Source organism: Diceros bicornis, chromosome 40, assembly GCF_020826845.1.
Source record: "Diceros bicornis minor isolate mBicDic1 chromosome 40, mDicBic1.mat.cur, whole genome shotgun sequence".
In the NCBI taxonomy this organism is placed as follows: Eukaryota; Metazoa; Chordata; class Mammalia; order Perissodactyla; family Rhinocerotidae; genus Diceros; species Diceros bicornis.
The window spans coordinates 14,924,432-14,944,289 of NC_080779.1; the positions used below are offsets into that span (position 1 = coordinate 14,924,432).

A 19,858-nucleotide genomic window follows, 5' to 3' on the forward strand; every position below is an offset into this window, starting at 1 on the left:
AATAAGAGGTGAAGTTGCCTGAACCAGGGCCCAAATTATGCCATGGAAAGAGAGCAGTGATGAACTTATGCTATCTCCACCAACCGCTGAACACAGCTCGCACTGCTGATGCTGGCAAGAAACACTGGAGGCCAATATTGGTCCAGCTGCCATCCCTGCCCCTGGAAAATGGGTGATGTTGCCGCCCACCCCCTTCCACCAGAGAACTTCTTATTACTACTTCATTTCATCATCACCTCCTAATACAAATCAGGATAGATGAACTTGATTGGCTGAGCCTTGATCATATAGCTACAGATTTTTTCTAGATCATATATCTAGATTATATATCTGCAGCCTGGGCTGCAAGAAGGCTGGATAAGCAAATATCTAAGTGTTGAGTATTTTGTAAAAGGTTGCAGGTGCTGCCTTACCTCAAGTCTCAGGCTGAATTACTCCTCAGATACAGGAGGTAGGTTCAAATTTTGGCTCCATAAAAAGTTCCTGCTACGCTATTTGGGAATACACAGGGACTAACATTTACACTAAAGAGTTACATATATTTACAGAAGACATAAAAGATAGAAATAGGAGATCTCTAACACTCCTGCTTGCTTTGTGGAGTCTATCAGTGCAATGTTGAGAATATGAATTCTAAAGCCTACGGTCTACTTCTCTAGAGTCCTGTGGCCTTAGGCATTTTACTGAAGTCCTATGAGTCTCTCTAATCGTATTTCTCCATTGTCGTGAAAATGAAATGAGACTGATTCATTCAAGAAAGGAGGCAAAAAACTGATAGTCTGGCTAGAGGTTTATTGATTTTATTGATCTTTTCAAATAACCAGCTTTCGGTTTCATTGATTTTTCTCTCTTGATTTCCTGTTTTCTATTTCATTGATTTCTGATGTATTTTTTATTATTTCTTTTCCTCTGCTAACTTTGGATTTAATTTGATCTTCTTTTTCCGGTTTCCTAAGGTGGAAGCTTAGATGACTGATTTCAGTTCTTCCTTCTCTTCTAATATATGCATTCAACGCTATACATTTCCCTCTAAGCACTGCTGCCACTGCGTCCCACAAGTTGTTTCCATTTTTATTTAGTTCAACATATTTTTAAATTTCTCTGGAGATTTATTCTTTGACTGATGTGTTATTTAGAAGTGTGCTCCTTAATCTCCACATATTTTGGGATTTTTCAGTTATTCTTCCGTCATTGTTTTCTTGTTTAATTCCATGGTGGCCTGAGAGCAGACGTTGTATGATTTCTATTCTTTTAAATTTGTTAAGGTGCGTCTCATGGCCCAGAATGTGGTCTACCTTGGTGAATGTTCCATGTGAGCTTGAGAAGAATGTGTATTCTGCTGTTGTTGGGTGAAGTAATGTTGCTGTTGAGTTCAACTATATTCTTACTAATTTGCCGCCTGCTAGATCCGTCCATTTCAGATAGAGGAGTGTTAAAGTCTCCAAATATAATAGTAGCTTCATCTATTTCTCCTTGCAGTTCTATCAGTTTTTGCCTCATGTAGTTTGATGCTCTGTTAGGCACATGCACATTAATGATTGTTATGTCTTCTTGGAGAATTGACTGTTTTATCATTATGTGATGTCCCTCTTTATCCCTGGTGACTTTCCTTGCTTTGAAGTCTGCTTTGTCTGAAACTAATACAGCTACTCTAGCTTTCCTTTGATTAGTATTAGCATGGTATATTTTCCTCCATCCCTTTACTTTTAATCTGTGTGTGTCTTTATATTTAAAGTGGCTTTCTTATAGATTACATATACATGTCTTATTTTTTGATCCACTCTGACAATCTCTGTCTTTTAATTGGTTACATTTAGATCATTCGCATTCAAAGTGATTATTGATATAGTTGGCCTAATATTTGTTACTGTTTTCTATGTGTTGCCCTTGTTATTTTTTCCTGTTTTTGTCTTCAACTCTTTTTCTGCCTATTGTGGTTTTAATTGAGAATGTTGTATGATTCCATCTTCTCTCCTTTCTTACCAATTCAGTTATACCTTTTTTTTTTTTTTACTTTCTTTAGTGATTGCCCTAGAGTTTGCAATATGCATTTGTGATTAATCCAAGCCCAATGTCAAATAAGACTATACCACTTCACAGGTAGTGTGAATACCTTATAATAACAAAATAATCCTAATTCCTCTTTCCCCTCCCTTGTATCATTGCTGTCTTTCATTTCACTTGTATATAAGCATACATAAACATATTATAGTATATAAACATATTTGATAATGTATATATATGTACATATTATGTGTATATATTATTTATATATACATACATAATTGAATATATATACACATCATCAAATATATATATACATATGTACATAAGCATTCATAATCAACAACATTGTTGCTATTGTTATTTTGAACAAAGATTCATAAAAATAAAAGTTTTATTTTGTCTTCACTTATTCCTTCTCTAAGGCTCTTCCTTTCTTTATGTAGATCTGAGTTTCTGACCATTATTATTTTTCTTCTCTCTAAATAACATCTTTTAACATTACTTGCAAGGCAAGTCTACTGGCAACATGTTCCCTCAATTTTTGCTTTTCTGAGAAAGTCTTTATTTCTCCTTCACTTTTGAAGGATAATTTTTCAGGGTAAAGAATTCTAGGTTGGTGGGTTTTTCTCTCAACAGTTTAGCTATTTCAGTCCATTGTCTTCTTGCTTGCATGGTTTCTGAGAAGCAGAATGTAATTCTTATCTTTGTTTCTCTGTAGGTAAGGTGATTTTTTTTTCCTCTGGCTTCTTTCAGGGTTTTTTCTTTACCTTTGATTTTCTGTGGTTTGAAAACGATACGGCTAGATGTGGGTTTTTTGTTTGTTTGTTTGTTTGTTTGGCATTTGTTGTGTTTGGTGCTCTTGAGCTTCCTGGATCTGTGATTTGGTGTCTGACATTAATTTTGGGACAATTCTCAGTTCTTATTGTTTCGAATATTTCTTGTGCTCCTTTCTCTCTTTCTTCCCCTTCTGGTATTCTCATTAAACACGTGTTACAGCTTTTGAATTTGTCTCTCAGTTCTTGAATATTCTGTTCTGTTTTTTCCTGTCTTTGCTCTCTTTGCTTTTCAGTTGTTGGGAATTCTATTGATATAACCTCAAGCTCAGAGAGTCTTTCCTCACCTGTGTCCAGTCTCTTAATAAGCCCGTCAAAGGCGTTCTTCATTTCTGTTATACTGTTTTTGATCTTCAGCATTTCTTTTTGGTTCTTTCTTTGGATTTCCATCTCTCTGCTTACGCTACTGTTCTGTTCTTGCATGCTCTCTACTTTATCCATTAGAAGTCTTAGGATATTAATCAAAGTTGTTTTAAAGTCCTGGTCTGATAATTCCAACATTCCTGATATGCCTGGTTCTGATGCTTACTTTATCTCTTCAAACTGTAGGGTTGCTTTCTTTTTTTACCTTTTAGTATGCCTTGTAATTTTTTCTTGATAGCTGGACGTGATGTACCAGATAAAAAGAACTACTATAAAGAGGCCTCTAGTGATGTGGTAGTGAGTTGTGGGAGGAGGGGACGTTCTATAGTCCTGTGATCAGGTCCCAGCCTTTTAGTGAACCCATGTCTCTGGCCTGAACTTCACACATGTTTCTTAGTTTCCCCTCCCTCTCACTTAGGGGGACAGGATGGCTAGAGCAGTATGGAGTTGGGTAGTTCCCTTCCTCCAGGTCAGTTAGGCTCTGATAATACCCCAGCAGGTTAGGCTCTCATTAACTAGTTTCTCCTGAGGGCAGGCCTTGTTAAGAAGATCAGAATGCTCTGATATAATTCAAATGGTTCTTTTTCCCCTCTCCCTGCAGGAAGCAGGAGCAGATTTTTCTGCGATATTTACTGTGAGAACTTGGTCAAGCTCCTGGAGGTAAAACTCACAAAAGCATGTCCTCTCCACCCCCATGGCTGGGTTCCCCTGGAGTCTTTAACTCGCAGACTTGTTCACACTGAGCCTTTAGCACTTCATCAATCACAGTTCAGGTTTTCTTATCTTGTTGCTAGTTCCCAGGAAGTTTCTGCTCTTGTATGTCCTGATTCTCTGTATCCGCCTGCCTGTCTCTCCCATTTGGGTGGCAGTGGTTTGTCCTGTGACCTCACTTCTTTTATAGATATAACAGGAGTTGACTTCTCAGTTTGTTCAGATTGTTATTTGTTAGGATGGAGTGGTGACTTCTAAGATTCTTACATGTGGAACTTGTCGCCAGACATGGACCCTAACCCGTTTCTCTTGCCCTACTTAAAAATCTAACTTTTACGTTTGACCCAGTTCTCTTGTCTTCTCGCAAGGTGCAGGTGTTACTTTATCTAATATGTGGGGGCCTCAAGCTCATGCGGTTTTCAGCTATGTTCCGGGAAGAAGCTCTAAGTGACAACTGCCATGGACCCAACTGTGCTGAACTGGGCCAGGCTGGCCCAAACCACAACCACAATACTGGCACCTGCACTGATAGGCTGATAATTGTACTAAAGTAACCTTCCCTCATTAACGTTGTAAATTACTCTCCTCTGGGAGGGGCAAAGCAGCCATTTTTAGGTCATGCGATATATGTAGAAGCATGATTTTAAACCACACATGTGCAAGCTTATGCCCACCTCTACATGCAATGATGAAACTTCCCCTTTGAACATTCATCCTCTACCCCGAATAAAAATACCCACCTCCCCATGTCCATAGCTTTGTGAAATTACTCCCTATGGTCTCCATTTTCTTTGCTGCATGCCACAAATAAAAATTGTACTTTGTGGAACAACTACTTCTGATGCAGTTTGCTTTGACTCCCAAGAAGGGACCCATGTTTGGTTCAGTAACAGAACCGGAAACCGGAAGTCCCTTGTTGTGTTTTTTGAGCGCTTTCTGGAACTACAAAAAGCTCCAGGCTTACGGTGTATTTTCCCTGTCCCAGCCCTAGACTCAGCCCTGGTTCCCAAGATCTGGGTGCTTGGTGTTCTCTCGTAATAGGGTGCCACTTCTAGGCTTTCTCAGCGGACAGAGCTAAGGAATACACCTACATACACTAACCTATGTATATACACCTACCTATAATTATTCCTGTATCTATCTATTTGTATATATAAGTATGCGTGATTTCAGACTGATGTCTCTGATTCCAATTCATACCCAGGGTTCATTCTGGCCTTGCCCCTTTACTTATTTGTAACTTCTTTCTCTGTGATGAATCTGCCTCCCATTTTTTACCATATATATGTTTATTTATTTAGTCATTCTTTCTTCACCAGTAGTATACGTGTCTCAGAATTTTTAACACATACCCTCATGTAAAACAAATTTACAACTAGATTATAGTATTTATGTACATTTCTTTTTGTCCTTTCCAATCAGAGCACAATTTTTAAAAGTTACTTAGGTCATCGTTTTACCCTACATCCTTCAGTGAGGTTATATTATATATACATATTTTGAAATTTTTAATTAATTAATTTTTTTATTGCTGTTATATATTTTTAATACAGTTAGAGTCATCAGGTGCAATCTCCTGGGATTGCCCCACATCCTGGTTGATATTTTAATATTTGCATCCATTGAAGTTCACCCTTCGTGACGTACGTCTATGAGTTTGAACAAATGCATAGGTCATCTACCTATCATCCCAGTACCACACAAATCAGTTCCATCATTCTAAAAATTCCCCTATGTGTCCCCTTTGTAATCAGCCACTCCGCCCTCCCTCAACCCCTAACAACCTCTGATCTGTTTTACGTCCTTGTCATTTTGCCTTTTCCAGAATGTCATATAAATGGCATCTTTTTGCGTGAGCCAATAGCTCACTCATTTTCGTTGCTGAATGTATTCCATTGTGCAGATGCGCCACTGTTTTTCTATCCATTCACCTGTTGAATGACATCACGGTTGTTTCCAGACTTTTGGTGATTATAAATAAAGCTGCTATAAACATTTATTATCAGGTTTTTGCGTGAATACGGGTTTTTAATTTTCTTGGGTAAATACCTGGGAACATGATTGCTGGATCATACGTTAAGTGTATTTTTAACTTTGTAAAATGTACCAAATTGTCTTCCAAAGTAGCCGTACCATTGCGCATACTTACCAGCAACGAATGAGAGTTCTTGTTGCTCCCATCCTTGACAGCATTTGGCATTGTCAGTTTCTTGGATTTAGCCATTCTAATAATGTTTTTTAGGAAAGAAATTCACAAACTTTGCTTTGCACAGAGTAGGTGTACATTAAAAAAATCAATTAATAAATGATGTTAATTATGTTAAAAGAATAAATGCCTAAAGAAAGTGAAAAGTTTCCCCCAATAGGTGTGATATTAACTGAGGAAATTTATTCTTTAGTATGAAGAGCAGTGCCTAGCACAAAGGAGGTGCAGATAAATGACACTTTCCCTTATTCCCATCCTGTCTTTTCTCAGGGATTTCTGCATTCTCAAAAGGAAAAAGCTTCAGGACAAAGGAAAGAAGCTTTGATGGTAGGCTTCCAGACATCCATCACTGGAGAGAGGGTCATTAACTTAGGCACCTGGTCTTTGCCACTTATTCAGGTTCATCTAAGGTAGGGCCTCAAGTGGAAGATATTCCGTTGGTCAAGTCCGAAGTCCTTCTCTCTGTCCTCACTTTTCCAGAACTCTCTACTAGGAGGCAACTGAGGAAGATTGGAAGGCCAGAGGAGAGGAGAAAAGACTTTCCTTTTCCTGTTTGCCTGCTGTCCTGGTTCTGTAGCCCTAGCAACTGCAGATTATCCTGGCAATGACTGTTGGTACCAGCCTCCTTTTGAGACTTCCTTTGAGACTCCCAGGACCAGTCTCACCATGCAATGCCCCCCTTCAGATAATGTCCAAAGTCCCATCTTTGCCAAACTCTCTGAGCTCCTAACGTACCAGTAACAGCCAGCAGCCCCTCCTCAGAGTTCTGAGATCCAGTTCTGAGGAGATCTCCTCTGAGCACCCCTCCCTTGTGTTCCCCCAGCCCCAGGGGTAGTAGCTGCTTCCTGTAGTTACTCTGTCTGGATAACCTCAGTGCTCCATTTCTGCTCTTACAGCCCTCCATCACCCACGCGATGAATTCCCTCTATTAAATTTTCTTTGGTGAAATACCTACCATATTATATATTTTTCCTAATTTGTCCTTAGATTCTTATATTTAGGTTATTTCCTTCTTTTCTATTAAAAACAATGCTGCAATAAACATTTGTACATATCTCTGGGTACACATGTGTGAAGACTTTTCTATAATGTGGAGCCAGGAGTAGGGTTGCTAGGTCACAGGTATGAGCATCTTCAACTTTACTAGACAAAATCTGGGGGCTGGCCCCATGGCGTAGAGGTTAGGGCACGCGCTCCGCTGCTGACAGCCCCGGTTTGGATCCTGACATACACCGACGCACCGCTTGTCAGGCCATGCTGTGGTGGTGTCCCATATAAAGTAGAGGAAGATGGGCACAGATGTTAGCCCAGGGCCAGTCTTCCTCAGCAAAAAGAGGAGGATTGGCAGATGTTAGCTCAGAGCTGATCTTCCTTACAAAAAACAAACAAACAAAAGAACTAGACAAAATCACTCCCTGCACTTCAGAGAAGCACTTTTATTCTCCATGTTGTTTATCATCGTTTGCATTTCACCTCTTCTTCCTCCTGGTATCACCGATGGCCCCGAGATCCAGAGAAGGAAGCTGCCTCTGGCTTCTATTTGATAAAATCCTGGCAGAAGTGTCTGAGATGGCCCTGTTTCACTTTGAGAGTTGGTAGAGTCAGATCTGTGAGGGCCCATGCTTCAGGGGAATGGAGCAAGCTTCTCTCTTGATACCTCAGTTGAGTTACAAATATTTTCAGACACTCTTTATACTGGATACTGCCAAGATATCCTCTGTCCAACTCTATGTGGTTCCTTGACGTCTGGCAGCTTTGGGACTTTCCAAGGCTTAGGCACTGGAATCTTTGCCAGGCTCTGTTCCCCAGAGCTTCAGCCCTCTCGTCTGAGGTCCTGCCATCTCCCACCTCCCTGGGGCTCTGCCAGGGAACCTGCATCAGTCTGTACCTCAAATGGACTCACCAACATTTTCCTATCTCAGGAACTCTCTCTCCTGAGGCACACACACACAAACACACACACGGACTTCCCTGAGCTTAGATTCCCGCAAAAGGCACAAAGGGAAGCTTGTCTCCCAGCATAGATCCCCGGGGCTGAACCTGGGGCAGTGGGAGGGACGGCCTCCAGCCACAATGGCTGGGAGACCACAAACCATGTCTCAGATTCCAAGACAGTGATTAGGAGTCCTGAAAACAACCTGAGACTCAGTGTCCAGCCATCTTGGCAGCTGGAGGCTGACTAGGTGAAATAGTATTCATTTATTCCTCTAGGAAAATAATGTGATGTTTTTTGCACCCAAGTAGTTTAACTGGTCATCCCCATTATATTGTGTTATTTAAAAGTTCATTCACAACAACTCTGCGAGGTGGGCAGTATCATTCCCATTTCTGAGGAAAGTGAGGCCTAGAGAGGTAAAATAACTTGCCTGAGTGGCAGGGTTGTGACTTGAACAAGAATAGGCCTGCCTCCCCGAAGCCCACATTCTAACTTACCACCCAAACTCCTTGGGCATAAGCAGTGGAAAGAGCTGGGGTATATGCTTCCCCAGGCTGCCCTCAGCCTCCAGCCCATCATGCCTTCCCAAACTGCCTGGACAAATGATGCCAGAAAACTTAGCATCTTGGTGGGATACACTTCTTATATATTTGAATGCTTTGACTTCTTTACTCTGATAAATGTTGCAGCTTTGGTTGCATTTTCTTACCTACTTCTGGCTGTGCATATCCCCTCACATGGAGTATGTGCTGTTTGCTAGTGCCTGTACTTTCTAGGGAAGCCAGGCTCATTGCCCTAGAAACATACCCAGGACTGAATCTTCCCTTTGACAAAATCTGAAGCAGGAGTCATTCAATATTTTTTTTAATACAGGTCTTTATTTTTCCTGTGCAAATATGAATGTAGGCATAATTAATAGTTAAGGCTTTTAAAATATGTGCATTTTGAGAATACATTGCTAGTTTCATTTTGCTATTGATATGAGCTTGGATCACATCTTCCTTTAGTAGACCTTTTAAATCTACTTTAAAAAGTTAAAAGGGTCAAATGATCCATAATACAAACCAGGAGAGACCCATATAAATCCAAAATACATACTTGAAAATGCAGCACCTCTCGCATGAACTACACTAGGGCCTGGTTACATAGATCATAATGTCAGACCACAGAGACTTCAAAGTTGCCAGAGCAAAGAGGGCCATTTTATCTAAAAAGAGAAAAGAAAAAGAAAGGGGAAGAGGAGGAAGAGGAGGAGGAAAAGAAGGGAAGGAAGGAAGGAGAGAGATTGGAGAGAAGAGAAGGGAAACCTGCATATATGGCTTCTCTGCATCAGGAAAATAACTCATCTTTGGGTAATTTACAATATGTATTTGTAAGCAAAGGATAGACCATTGAGGTCATAATTCACAATCATAGAGCCCAAATATATAAATATCTTATAAAATGCTAATGGTATTCTATTCACTTGGTTAAAAAAAAAAAAGAAAGCTAGGTTCTGTACTCTGCACGCTTTTGGCTAGCTAAGAGCTTCACCTCGGGATGGAATTCCAAGGGGCAGTGAGGCTTCCTCTTTGGGGGTAGAGGGTCTGTTTGCAAAGACATGGCCTAAGGGCCTCATCTTCTAAAAGTTCTTGTTGTCACCTTTGTTTGGCTTAGGACCCCATTCCAGCCTCCAACCTGAAAGGCTCACCCTGAGGACAGCTCTCCTCCTGCAGCCAGAACAGGCTGCCCCAGAGCCCGGCCCAAGGATGAGGAGAGAGGCTGTCTCTGAATCCCTTTGGCGAGTAAGACAGAAGGGTCTCTTTCCCTAACTGAGATGCTCTTTCCCCTGAAACAGACTCTGGTTTCACAGGGGCCGGAGGGCAGGGAGGCTGGATTTGATTCACAGACGTGGGGTGACCTCACTTTATCCCTCGTACTTGTCACAGCACGACCAAAGGCCAGGGTTTCTAGGGTCCCAAAGAGCATGTGCGGAGATACCAGATTCAGAAATATGCCCCAAAGTGTCTCGTGTAAGGTTGAAGTTGAGTTACCACATTGTACTTCCAGTTTAGGTTATATCTCCCTCAGCAGAGGTGGTGGAGTGACGTATGGGAGGGGGACGGTGACTACATAATATTCCATTTAGAAGAAAATGAAATGAAGTTCCAAACTCTAAAAATTCCTCATGGATTAAAAAAAATAAGAGTTCTGTGCACGCGCTTTCCTACGCTTGGGTTGGGGACGCCTCACACTTTACAAAGCCCTCACGCAGTGTTCCATGTGGACCTCACAACAACCTGGCACCTAACTGGGGCCGAAGTAATGAGTCCCATTTTCCAGATGAGGAAACCGAGGCTCTCTCCCAAGGCCACACAGCTTACAAAGGGTAAGAGAGCTGGAATTCAACCCTGGCCACGTCCTGTGTCATGTACCTGCGGCCACACAGCATCCCTCTGACAGCTGACCCTGCGAGGCAGGAGACAGACATCTGCATTTTCACTGTTGTTTGGCCTCTGTTTTTGTAGCACCCCCGGGAGCTTCCCCATCAGATGGGAGGTCCGTCCCATAGATCTTCACCTGGCTTTCCAGTTGGCTGAGACGCTGCTTCACTCTCATCTGGGTGGAGTTGTACTCGGCCAGGAGCCGTGCAAACCTGGTCTGCAGGATGTCCAGGGAGGACTCCAGGTGCTCCACCTTCTCCTCGATGTCCTTGGGGTCCGCCCCGGCCTTGGCCAGTTCCTCGTCAATCAGGTTGTCCTTCATCAGGATCTGCCGTCCCTTCTCCTCCAGGGCCTTCTTGGCATCAGGGTATTCAGTGAGAGCCTCCATCAGATCATCCTTGGAAAGGCAGAACAGGTCTGAGTAACCGATGCTCCTGATGTTGGCGGTTCTGCGGTTCCCCGACTTGCTCCCCTTAATGTTTAAGATGCTGATCTCCCCAAAGTAACTCCCATCACTAAGGACCACGAACTGGGTGATCCCATCATCAGCCACCACAGCCAGCTTGCCCTCCTTGATGATGTACATCTCCCTCCCAATGTCCCCCTTCTTGCAGATATAATCCCCAGGGCTGAACACTGTGGGTCGCAGCTTCAGCACCAGTTCCACCAGCAGTCCCGCCTCGCAGTCCTGGAAGATGCGGACCTTCTTGAGAGTGTCCAGGTGCACATTGATGGCGATCTCGGCCTTCAGCTTGTCTGGGAGGCTCTTGAGCACCTCCTTCTCATCCACCGTCTTCCTGTTGGCCCACAGGTAGTCAAACCACCTGATAACACGTGTCTCCAAGTCCTTGGTCACCTTGCGGAATTGCATGTACTGCTTGATGGAGTCAATCTTGGCCTGGAACTCAGCCCGGGAAGCATTCATGTTCGAGATCATGGAGCCCACATTGCCCACAATGGTGGCAAAAATCAGGACGCCCACCAGGAAGTCTACGACCACAAAGAGATACTCCTCGTCTTTCACAGGGGGTGGGGTCTCACCGATGGTGGTCAGGGTCAAGGTGGACCAATAGAGACTATAAATGTACTTCCTGGAGAGGCGCCCATACTCAGGTTTTGAGATGTTTGGGTAAACCCAGGAGTCTGTCCCGAAACCAATGAACTTGGAAATGGCAAAGTAGATGCAGGCATTCCAATGGATGATGATGAGGATGTACAAGACCAAGTTCCCAATCCTGAACACATTGGGGTAGTTGGTCCTTGTCTCCGTGCGGTCAAAGAATTCAAAGAGCCGGGCAAACTTCAGTAGGCGGTTGAATCTCAGTTCTGGGTAGTTCATGCCCAGCTTAAAATAAGCCAGGTCCGTGGGCACCAGGGACAACAGGTCCAGCTTGAAGTGCAAGGTCTTTGTGTAATGATTCCAAAGCCTCTTGGTGTCCTTGACCATCAAGCCTTGCTCAAGGAACCCTAAAGACGAAGACGGAGGTCACTCGGGCATCAAAGAGTCTGCCCTTTTTTGACCATGGCCCACAGAAGGATATTTTACCTCATGACTACACAAGATGTAGTTATACGTATATAATGGAAACAATTTCCAAAAACCACACTTACCATTACTACAGGAAATACACTCGGTTATTTTCTATTCTATGATGTTCTAATCCATTTTATTCAATTAAAAATATAGATCAACTGGGTAAAATTAAATGCGGACTGGGTATTCAATGATAGCAAGGAATGATTGTTAAACTGTAAAAGATAAATGGGAGTTATATTTAAAAAATGGGTCCCTTAAAGTTAGGGATACATGTTAGTGGTTACTGTCTGAGATTTGCTTTAAAATTCTCCAGCCAACAACACAGGGTGGGGGGATAGGTGAAACAAGATTAGCAAAATGTTGATAATGGTTGAAGCTGGCTGAGGGTACGTGGGGATTCATAATACTACTCTCTCTGATTCTGTGTAAGTTTGAAAATATTAATAATAAAAATTTTAAAAACACAGGTCATGGCTTATCAAATTGATTTGACCAGTCACTAATGAGGCACAACCCATCTTTTTAAGACATTGCCCAGAAGCACAGTAGTTCTCCTTCCTGGTTGCACATTACTGTCAACCAAGGGGCTTTTAAAGCACATGAAGCCTGGGACCCATCCCCTGGGACCCAGCCTGGTCCGGAGATGGGCTGGCCATTGGGAGTCGTGAGGCGTTAGTACCCTTGAAATCAATCAAGGAGACCATGACTTGCATTCTTCTTCTTCTCTTATTTTTTTAAAACATTTTCAAATAAGCACAAAATTAGAGAGAATAATATATGAATGCTTTTTAGACTTTGGTAAGCATCAGGATCACCCCAAGTTATCTGTAAACCACCGAGTGCCAGGCCCATCTCTAAACTTTGGTTCCATAGGTCTGGGGCACTTCTAACAACTTCCAGGTCATGTGCTGGTCCAGGGCCGCACTCTGAGGGCTAGACTGAGGTAGGACTGCCCCCTCTGTGAAAAGCAAACATCGAGTTTGTTGTCATGTGTTAGGGACACCCTGCCTCCCAGCCTCGCAGTCCCTATATTATTCTTTGGTTACACTTGTGTTAATTGAGTGCCTAGATCATTATGGGGCACTCCTTGTGCCTTAGAACTCCTCAATACTTTCTTACTATGTCTTCTCTAACTCTGACAACTTTTTCTATTGGAGTATCATCCATGGCCACTTGGTTTCTGTGCCCACATGCCCCCTCTCCCCTGGCTTCCTGCTGAATCTTAGGTTGCCAAGGACAGTACCCAAGCACAAAAAGGGGTGGGGTCAATGTCTGAGTGAGGGTGACCTGTCCCACTGAAGCTTGGTTGAAACAGGGACGGTTGGCCCAATGAGTCCGGCCACTCACGGGGCTCTTGTGTCTCAGGAGGCTTATGTGACCACAGAGAGGCTGACCACCAGGACTGACTAAGTCACCTATGCAAGCCTCAAGCTGTGTACCTGGGGTCTTTAAGTTATGATGCTGGGCACTAATGTGGAAGAAGATGGGGTGCCAGTCTGGCCCTGCTGGGTAGTGACCATGGACTTTGGGCAAGTCATTCAGTGTCTCTGGGCCTTGGTTTCTAAATGAGCAAGATGGAGATAATCGTGCCTGCACCTCTTGTCTCATGCAGCAGTTCTAATGAGAAAACAAGATGTGCTTGAAACGCTTGCTACACCACGAAGCTACACCAAGGATTGTTGCTGTGATCTGGCGGTATTTATACTGACAACTATGGCACGGTTTTTAGTTCAAAAATTTTGGAAGTGACAAGCAGGGCCTCCACCAGCTTGTGTGATGTCTTTGTGCAAATCTGAAAAAGGTGCCTCAAGGCTGCACAGCTTGGAGCCCAAGGCATGGGTGGGGTTTCAGCTCCCACCCAAAACCAGAGGCCATTGGAAGGAAGTCATCATTCGCCTACGCACTGTTTCAAATTTTAGTTCTCCATATATTAAAACTCCTTTAAAGCCCCAGAGTAATATGTCTAGGATCCTCTGACTGTCCAAGAGAAGGAACTCCGAGATTGAGCCAGCTCTCCCTCCCGCTTCCTGCAGTGTTGAAGTCACAGCTGGAGGGGTCCTTTGAGATGATGGTTTGGCCTTCTTATTTCACAGGTGATACAAACGAGGCCCAGAGAGACAACTGGACTTGTTCAAGGTCACACAATTAGTTGGGACAGCAGAGATCAGAACCTAGGTGTCCTGACCCCTGCTCAGGGTCCCATCCAAGGGGTCATCGTAGAGGGAGCTCAAGGTAGCACCACCCACACTCACTGTTGGAGGTTCCTCAGACCTGCCTGGTCTCTCATGGTCTGAGGTAGGTAATGTCCACCCTACTGTTCTGGATCTCCCTGGACACGCCCCTGGTCCCCCTCCTCATGCACTCTGTGGGGTCTGTGGGCTGGCCCAGAGTAGTCCCCTGGCCTGGGGCACACTCACCTGTTCGGGCTCGCACCAGCACATCCAAGCCATACAGGACATCTGCTGAGTAGTCCAGGACCAGCCACAGCATCAGGTGGTCGGACTGAAGCTCATCAAAACAGGCCCTAAACAAGTGCAAGAAGGAGTTGGTGTGTCGGGGACAGGGACCGATGCGGCACACGCTCTGTGCTGCACACAGTGGGTTGGTCCATCATGTTACAGGGTAACAGCCCTGCCGCAGGGTTTGTATCCAGCGGCATCACCCCAGGCTCTGCTGAGGAGACCCAGGCTCTGAGAAGCTTTTCTGTCCCAAGGTCACGGAGAGCTGGGATCAACTCCAAAGACAGAGCCCTGTGGCCTCTTTGCGGTAAGCTAAGAGACCCCAGAAGGGGCAGGCTTTCTAAGCCTCACTGGTGGAGTCAGGTGAAGGGACTGAGGACTTGCCCTTTCTAGGGTCAAATGCCAATGAAAATATAAGAATTTCTGAGAGATTAACAACTGAACAAGCCAGTAAATATTTTCTACTTTCTAGATCTTTATGCTCACTATTTCTCATACAGATAATACCCTAAAATACCCCTCTTAGCCCTGAAAGAGCAGCTTGCTCAGCAACCGCAAAGTCCCCTGCTCCCCGCTCAGAACAGCAGCTGGTCCCTGCAGCTGCTGACACAGAGCAGCAGCTTGCCTGTGTATCCCCTCCTGCGTGAGTGCTAGGAAGGGCCTCAAGTTCTCCCTCTTCTCACCACCCCCCCACTTACCCTCAGGAGAGCAAGGGATGCCCCCTTGCTCAGACAGTCCCAAGAGGCCCTGCTCACTCTCAGACAGCAGTGGCAGGTTTCCTCCGCATCCCCGGAGTGTATCCCGACAGGAGCGCTCCAGATCCACGGCTTAGCCTCTGGAGCAGCGGCTCCCTGTCTTGCAGGCTGGCTCAGGACTGCCCCAGAGCCTAACGTCTGCTCTCAGCAGAGCAGGACTCGCCCTGCATCCTCGTGCTGCAGGCCGGCTCAGGAAAGGCCCAAAGGCACCGCTTACCCTCACAGAGCTGCAGCTCTCGCCTGCGTCGCAGTCCTGCTGCGCGCTCAGGAAAGTCCCAAAGCGACCCCTCACCCCCAGAAATAGTCATACCGGTCCTTCAGGCTTGCTTAGGAATGTCCCTAAGCCCGTCTGCCTTCCCCGCACCTCGCTATCTACCCTCAGAGGAACAGCAGCCCACTCTGCATCCTTGTCCCATAGGCCTGCTAGGAAGGCTCCCAACCCCTTGCTTACTCTCAGAGTGTAGCAGCTCACCCCTTATCCTGCCCTGAAGCTTGCTTAGAAAAGCCCCAAAGCCTCCTGTGTACCTCCGGGAGAGCAGCAGCTTGCCCCTCTGCCCCCGACCTGCTCGCTCAGGGACTCCCCAAAGCCCCGCCCCCTCAGAACCGTGGGCGCACAGCTCCTCCTCCTGAGGCCCAAAACCCCGCCCACCCTGGGGGGAGCAGCCGCTCACGCTGGCACTAGAACACCCCAGAGGCCCCTGCTTACTCTCAGAAATGCGGCCTCTTCACCCTGCATCCTTGCCTGCACCTTGCTCAGAAATGCCAGCCAGACCTCCGCCTGCCCCATTAAAGGAGAATCAAGGCATCCCTTTACCCCTCTCCTGCAGACTTTCTCAGAAGCGCCCCAAAGTCCTCGCTGGCCTAGGGAGCAGCAGCTCACCCTGCATCCCTGTCCTGCAGCTTGCTAGGAAAGTTCCAGAGCCTCCATTTATCCCCACAAGAGCAACAGCTCGGCCCTCATTCCAGAAGTATGCGCTTGCTTAGGAACGTTCCAGAGCCTCCATTTATCCCCACAAGAGCAACAGCTCGGCCCTCATCCCAGAAGTATGTGCTTGCTTAGGAACTTCCCAAAGCGCACGTCTACCCTGAGAAAGTAGCAGCAGCTTGCCCTGCACCCCAGCACTGAAACTTGCTTGGGAAAGCGCAAAGCCCACAGCCTACAATCAGAGAACTGTGCTTCTCCCCTGCATCCCCACCCTGCAGGCAGCTCAGGAACGCCCCAACCCCACCCACTGCCCCTCAGAGGAGCAGCAACTCGCTCCTGAGTCTTCCTGCTACAACCCAATTAAGAAGGCTCCAAGGTGCCAGGACCCTTGCTGTTGATCTCAAGCGCAGTCCCACCAATGCCTCAGAGAAGCTTGATGGTTCTCCTTGAGATCCTCCTTATAGATGGAGAAACTGAGGCACATATAGCTGGACGGTGGCTGCGAGGGGACCAGAAGTCCGGCTTCCTGAGTGGGACTCAGAGCTCGTTCTGGAGGCCTGTCTGCCCTCACTCCCTCCCTGCCCCTCCGCCCTGCCCCTCCTGGGTGGAGGCCTGCCCAGCGCCCCTACCTGCACACTAGCAGACACCAGTTATAGAAGACAGGCAGGGCAATGACAGTCAGCCAGTGGTAGTACACATTGCTGGAGGGGTCCACCACAATGGGTTCCTTCTTCTTTCTGGAAACACAGACACACACAAACAGCACAGTGTGTTGAAAAACCACAGCTTTGGAGCGTCTTAGAGCCCTGGCCTAGCTTAGAGACCCTAGGGCACTTGCTGGCTGAAGCTCAAGAGATGGCTGTCCCAGACAGTGTCCTGTCAGTCTCAAGAGGTCACCTGGAGTGACCCTGTATGGGAAGACAGGCTGGGAGCAGGGCAGGCTCTGGTCCTTCCTTCCCTGCTCAGCTCCCCAGGAAGCCTCAGTTGACTATAAAATCCTGGTGATGGCATTCCCACGTGTCCTGTGGTATCCTCCATGCTCTTCAGGATGCTGGGAATGAAAATGCAGCATGGTAATGTTGGAACCATCTGGGGCAGCTTTGTGAAAATGCTGATTCCTGGGGCCCACCTGGACCCCCATCCAGGGCTGGGGCCTGGAAATGTGCATTTAAACATTGCCCTGATGGGGGGTTCTGAGGCTGCTCCTCTCTGGACAGAATTTGGGAGCCCTGGGGCATTCCCTCGGGAATGCTCGCCACCTGGCTTGCTGCATTCGTGCAGATGTTCTGAAGACTCATTTCCAAGCACTTGGATCCTGCCTCTCCATCAAGAACTGCTGACCTGGGAATCATCTAGGTTACTGTGGGCCAACATTGATTGGAAGAAATAGCTTAGGGTGTTTTCTGGTTTTATTTTCAGGATTTTCTGAGGATTACAGGTGGTACTGGAGATTCTTATTTTTCTTTGGGTCCACATTCTCCGCCCCCACCCCATAGCCCCCTATGCTGGCCCAGGCCCTAGAGGAGACCCTGGGGTGCCTTCCTGCCTGCACCTCGACTCAGCAAGTACAAGATCAACTGCTCACTGACAGGGCTTTGAAATGTTCCCGACACTCATCACCATGAGTTTGGATTAAAGTTTGTGCATAGAGTATTTTCTAGTGCCCAGGAGAAGGCCTCCGCTTACCCTGACTGTGTGGACGGTCACTTGTGTGGACAGACAGGGGGTGGGGCACAGGGGCAGGTCCACAGGGACAGCCTCTAGTTGCTCACCTGAGGCTGCGGAAAGCCCTCTCTACCTGTCACCCCCTGTGGGTTCCCAGAGCTGGGGCAGGACCCTCCCTGCAGAATGGGACCCTCACGTGATCTCAGGAAGCCTGACCCCCGCCTGGGACCAACTCCTCTCCGGCAGCCCTAAGCAGTCCCCTCTGTCTGAGCAGCATCGCTCTCAGACTCACGGGTCCTGGGCCCCAGGGAGGGTCAGGCCTGCTCTGACCTCTTGGGAGGCAGCTTCTCTCAGTACTTACTCTTCTTGTTTCGGGCAGTTTTCCTTTTTCTCTTCTTCCTTTTTCTCCTTCTCCTCCTTTTTTGCCTTGTCACTGGATGATACAGGGTGACATTTAGCAATTTTCATATGCCAAGGACACTACCAAGTGGAGAGGGTAGGCTGTGATGATATGGAGGAGAGGGTGTGGCATAGAAAAGGGTATTTCCAGCACACTGGGACAAGGAATGAGGCTACTTATTTCTTTATTATAATTATAATAATGATATTCCTGGAGTGTGAGGTAAGCCACCCCATTGAAGCACACATTGTATACGCTGAAGTAGACACGCAGAGTGGTTCAGTCTAATGTTCTACCATTTCTGACCTACGTTCATGAGCCCCTAGGAAGTCACAAACAGTTTGAGACGGGAGACATTTTGACGTAATTGGAAATAAACCCAAATCCACACACTTAGGGCAGAGAAGTCACTCGGAGTTTTGAAAGCCACATGTAAAGCTCTCAGTCCTGAAGTAAACGGTGTGGCCTGTCAGTTGTTCTGGTTCAAATGAAAACCCGGCCCTTGATGAGAAAGCCAGGGAGCAAAAGGGAAGCAAAGTCTGCACGGGCAGAAACAGGTATGCCAGGTGGTGGCAAATCTTAGAGTCGTCTGAGGCAAATGCAGTCGCGTCGGACACAGATCCAGATTTTGCTGGGCTGTGAGGCGGTGGGTGGAACAGCGCCCCTTCTGCCTGCGTCTGTGGGAAGGTCCGTGAGTGCAGGTGTTTCCTCAACATGTGGATTTACTGTGCTTCCTCTTCTTTATTGCAAGTCTTTCACGGGCTGGGCACGGTTATAAAGGTTATCTATGATGGGTCTGCAAGGCATCATTGCCCACAGAACAGTTGAGGAAACTAAGGGGAAAGGTAAAAGACCCAGCCTGCCCAAGGCGCATCCCCCAGAATCACCGCAGGCCCCTCCAATTCCCCTCTTCCACATCTTAGAGGAAGGCACGAGCTGTCTGCTAATTAAACCCTCGTTGAACAAGACCAATACACTTTACAAAGGACTTCCTCAGGAAATAATCAAAAATGTGTGTGCGAACACGCATACAGAAGAATAATCACTACCCTTATTTCTAATAGTCAAAAAGTGTAAGCAATCTAATCATGCAACAGTAGGAGCTTCGTCATCAACGAGGAATTCTACGAGGCCACTTAAAATTGTGTCGTGGAAGAACATTCAGTGACATGGGAAAATGTCGCTAATATTTCACGAAGTTAAAAAGCAGGCTACAAAAGAGTGTATAGTAAGAGCTGTATTAGTTTTCTGTTGTTGCCAGAACAAATTACTACAAATGTAGTGGCTTAAAACAACCCAAATTTATTATCTTGCAGGTCTGTAGGTTGGAAGTCTGGTATGGGTCTCACCAGACTAAAGTCATGGTGTGGGCACGGCTGTGATCCTTTCCGAAGACCCTAGGGGAGAATCTGCTTCCTGCTTATTTAGATTGCTGGCAAAATTCAATTCCTTGCAATTTTAGCATATCCTCATTCTCTTGCTGGCTCTAAGGTGAGGGCATGCCCAGCTTTCAGAGGCTGCTGCATCCTTGGTCCTAGGCACCCTTCCTCCATCTGCAAAGCCAGCAACAGTAGGTTGAGTCCTTCTCAAGATGCCATCTCTCTCGTTCTCTGCAGCTGGGAAAGGTTCTGCACTTTT

The 19,858-nt window shown here is 46.0% G+C and overlaps 1 protein-coding gene across 1 annotated transcript in view; it reads right to left on the reverse strand.

Moving 5' to 3' along the window:
• Window positions 1–8,932: 8,932 nt before the first annotated feature.
• Window positions 8,933–19,858, reverse strand: part of CNGA3 (cyclic nucleotide gated channel subunit alpha 3) — a 37,656-nt gene continuing 26,730 nt past the window's right edge. Inside the window, exons 5-7 of the mRNA XM_058534506.1 lie at window positions 16,785–16,892; window positions 14,434–14,540; window positions 8,933–11,946 (exon numbers count right to left, since the gene is read on the reverse strand). Of these exons, the coding sequence (XP_058390489.1) occupies window positions 10,535–11,946; window positions 14,434–14,540; window positions 16,785–16,892 (1,627 nt within the window). The 3' untranslated portion in view covers window positions 8,933–10,534. The remainder of the gene's footprint in view (window positions 11,947–14,433; window positions 14,541–16,784; window positions 16,893–19,858) is intronic.